General features: G+C 43.0%; 1 protein-coding gene across 1 annotated transcript; it reads right to left on the reverse strand.

The window, feature by feature from the left end:
- Nucleotides 1-1,968: 1,968 nt before the first annotated feature.
- On the reverse strand, nucleotides 1,969-2,505 carry LOC136063279 (uncharacterized). The gene has a single exon (XM_065763431.1). It carries the CDS (start codon nucleotides 2,503-2,505, stop codon nucleotides 1,969-1,971), a length of 537 nt encoding a protein of 178 aa, XP_065619503.1.
- Nucleotides 2,506-3,748: the final 1,243 nt, after the last annotated feature.

Below are 3,748 nucleotides of genomic sequence, written 5' to 3' on the forward strand. Positions count from 1 at the left end.
TTGGATGCCAAGAAAGTGCTAGAAAAAGCAAGAACTATTGTGATTTGACAATAGAGACCAAATTGATTGTAAGTTAAAAATAATAGTACCAAATTGATTACTACCAAAATGTAGAACCAAAATTGACAGTTATCCCAAAATAGTATTTTCACCTAAGATTATACTATGACCCACAAGTGAGGGAATACTATAAGCCCATTTCATAATCAGTAAAGGCAATCTCATATTAGAACCATTACATTGAATGGTCGAAACAACGTGAATGTGGGGGAAAATATGGTAAAATGGTACACTAGTAAAGGCTATTGCGGTTGCAGATGTGCTTTCCAATGGTACAGTTGCGATCACAACAACAGATACATGGTAATCACATCAGCACAAGCTTCCATGTATATCTTCCTCGAGTTCTCATATCCTTACTCAGCTTGAGGCATAAAAAAGACTGAGCAAAAGATTACCCCCCACATTGGTTTCCTGGTATCCATATATTGTTCCTTGAAGTAAACTGCCCCTTGGAGTATCCATATTCCCATGCAACTCGCAGACAAAGTGACCTCAAAAATTACCAAAAATTATTAGCGCAGCACACGACATAATCTCCTCAAACGCACTCGTTCCTGGTAAAAAGAGAGTCAGCATATCAACTGCACTGAGCTTTTTAAAAAAAAAAAAAAGAAAAAGCACAAACCAAGAAAACCTAGCATGTTTAAAAGGGATGTTTTAGTCTATAAAACTTTTCTCTCCTGTTTTCTCCCTAATTTGGAGAAAAAACATTTTGGTAAGCTATAGGAGAAAACATTTGGGCCTCACCAATTTTTCTCTCCTCCTTCCAACCAAACATTTATTAAAAATATTTCCTCATTACTATTCTCTCATTTTTTTTTTTTCTTATTCTCTTTATTCCACCTCAAACCATACGACCCTTTAGGTTTTCCTTCACAGATCCAACTAGAGGCCAAGTTCACTTCAGTTTAGTATCACATGCCCAACACCCAACTAATCAATTATGCTACGTCATATCAAGGATCATTTGTTGACGACATTCAATCAATATGGTGATTTTTCGTAGTTTCTGTACTTGTTTGAAGTGTACGTATCTGTTTGGATCCATGTTTTATGCTACGTTTCACGGTTACGTTTATTATTTGCTAGGACCCATGCTACACATGGTAGACAAAAATAAACGCTGAGGAAATGCAGGAATGAAAAGAGCTGAAACGCAAGCTCTAATGCACCGTTTCATTAAACTCCAAACGCATGTTGAAGTACCGTTCATGGACACCAAAGCCAGCAAAATTCAGGAATGAATTGAAAAGAGCTGAAATGCAAAAGAGAACACGTCGTTTCATTAAACTCCAAGGCGTGTGCATGTATTGTTCATGGCATGTGCATGTACTATGAAAAAATGGTGCACTTAACGATCTAATGAAAACGATGCGCGTACTATTCATTGCACAAGCATAGCTATCAGCTGATCAAAACGGTGTGCTCTGTTCAACGGCTAATTTCATTCTCTTCAGCTTTCTTCTTTTCTCTCAACTATCGTAGCAGAATGTCTTCAAAGCTCTTCAATGCTTTGTCCGAATCCTCTTCAATGAATTGCACCTACCCACCAATCACAAAACTATCAAAACAGAGCACACACGGTACAAGCAAGCCCATCACGCGGAATTCTCTGAAAAGATCCCCTCTGTTCTTCCTTCGCTCGAGCTCACCTTCTCTCTGTTTGGGACATCGTTGCCGCCACTGTTACAACTTTTTTTTTTAATTAAAATAAAAAAGGGAAGAAGAATAGAAAATGCTCTACAAGGGTACAGAGAGATTCACCTAGCTCGCTGATATGTAATTGTAGGGTTCAATTTCTTTACGTAAACCCAAAGACAATTAATTTGTAGAGTATGGGTTGAAGAACTAGAGTTGACAAGGGATTCACAACAAAGGATTATCACTCTTTTTACTATTCATTGATCAGTTTCCATACATTCCATGGTTTGTTTCAAACCTCTTCCCGCTGGAGTGATGCAAGAGATGCTTCAATCTGCCCTCGCCGACCAGTTGGTCCAGATGGTCCCATAAGTTTCTGCAATCTTCAGTCGTATGCCCGTGATCCTGGTGGTACTGACAATAGACATTACGATTGCGTCTGTCCGGATTCCCCACCATTTTATTCGGCCATCTGAAGAATGGTTCATTCTTTACCTTATCCAGGACTTGATGAACGGGCTCCTTGAACACGGTGTTAACTGTTTGGGTATTTGCTGAACCTGAGTGTCCAGCGAAATCTCTTCTCGGCTTATTGTTATTATAGCGGTCCGACCTAAAGTCCTTCCTGTCCTGGGTGGTAGCCTTATCCTTACCCCTTTCCTGCTGCCTATCCTCTTCAACCCTCTTATACTTCTCAATGCGATCCATGAGCTGGCGCATGCTAACAACTGGCTTACCGAACAAGGACGTTCTCAAACCATGATCAGTGGGGAGACCCAACTTGAACGTCTCCAAGGCCATGGCGTCAATTGCCCTCCATCTCGTTAAACATCTCCCAGTACCTATCCGAGTACGCCTTCAGTGTCTCACCTTCACGCATGCTTAAGGACAGAAGAGAGGATAATGGCCTGGGCACTCTTCGGCAGGTGACGAATCGCGAACCAAAAGCTTGAGTAAGCTCTTGGTAAGAATCGATGGAATCGGCCCTCAGGTTATCAAACCATCTCAATGGCTACAGGACCCAGACTGGATGGGAATACCTTGCACATCAGAGCTTCATCCCTGGCATAGACAGCCATTCTTTGGTTAAAATGGCTAACGTGCTCCACGGGGTCAGTTTTGCCGTTATAAATAGTGAAGGTTGGCTGGTTGAAGCGCCGAGGCATCTCCGCTCCTTCGATCCTACGGGTGAAGGGTGACCTGGAAATCTGATTCAGAGCCCTACTCATGGCATCATTGCCCACCGCTTCATATGGCGATCCTCGAGATCGCTTCTCACGAGGGCGCTCAGCTTCATACGAGAAAGTCTCACTGACTGGAGTTTGAGAGTTCTGCTCATAGGTAATATCCTGCCGTCGTCCAGGTCGTCATCAGGGTGTGTCACAGTGCGTTTCCTCTTCTCGTAGCGTAACTCTCTCTTCAACCTTTCGATCTCTATTAGCATGCTGTTCTTCTCTGCATGAGGAGCGCGACCTTCACTTCGAGGCTGGGTTCGCTCAGTGTGTGTAGTATGCACACTACCTTCACGGTCTTGCCTCTGCTCCAGGTTAAGAAAAGGGTCAATATGTTGGGAGGCCCAGATTCTGCCGGTTGTTGTCCTTGACCAGCCATGACCAACCGCTGCTGCTCTTCCCCTACTCTCAAGCTCTCCCCACAGACGGCGCCAATTGTAGGGTTCAATTTCTTTACGTAAACCCAAAGACAATTAATTTGTAGAGTATGGGTTGAAGAACTAGAGTTGACAAGGGATTCACAACAAAGGATTATCACTCTTTTTACTATTCATTGATCAGTTTCCATACATTCCATGGTTTGTTTCAAACCCTCTCCCTCTGTTATATAGCCACTCTCACCCTCATCTCTACCGTCCACGTGCTCCCCATCCATGAACTTGCTCAAGTACCTGTCACGTCAGGCAGCTTCTTTTCATCTCTGTGTGAGTGGCGGTAGGTTATGAAGCACTGTTCAGAGGTCTTCTCCACATAAATGCGGCTAGAAAAGCTGTTGCAATGCATTGAATACGGTGGCAGCAGCCTTTCCCTCA

The sequence above is a fragment of the Quercus suber genome, unplaced genomic scaffold (assembly GCF_002906115.3).
Source record: "Quercus suber isolate HL8 unplaced genomic scaffold, Cork oak 2.0 scaffold_506, whole genome shotgun sequence".
NCBI classification, from domain to species: Eukaryota; Viridiplantae; Streptophyta; class Magnoliopsida; order Fagales; family Fagaceae; genus Quercus; species Quercus suber.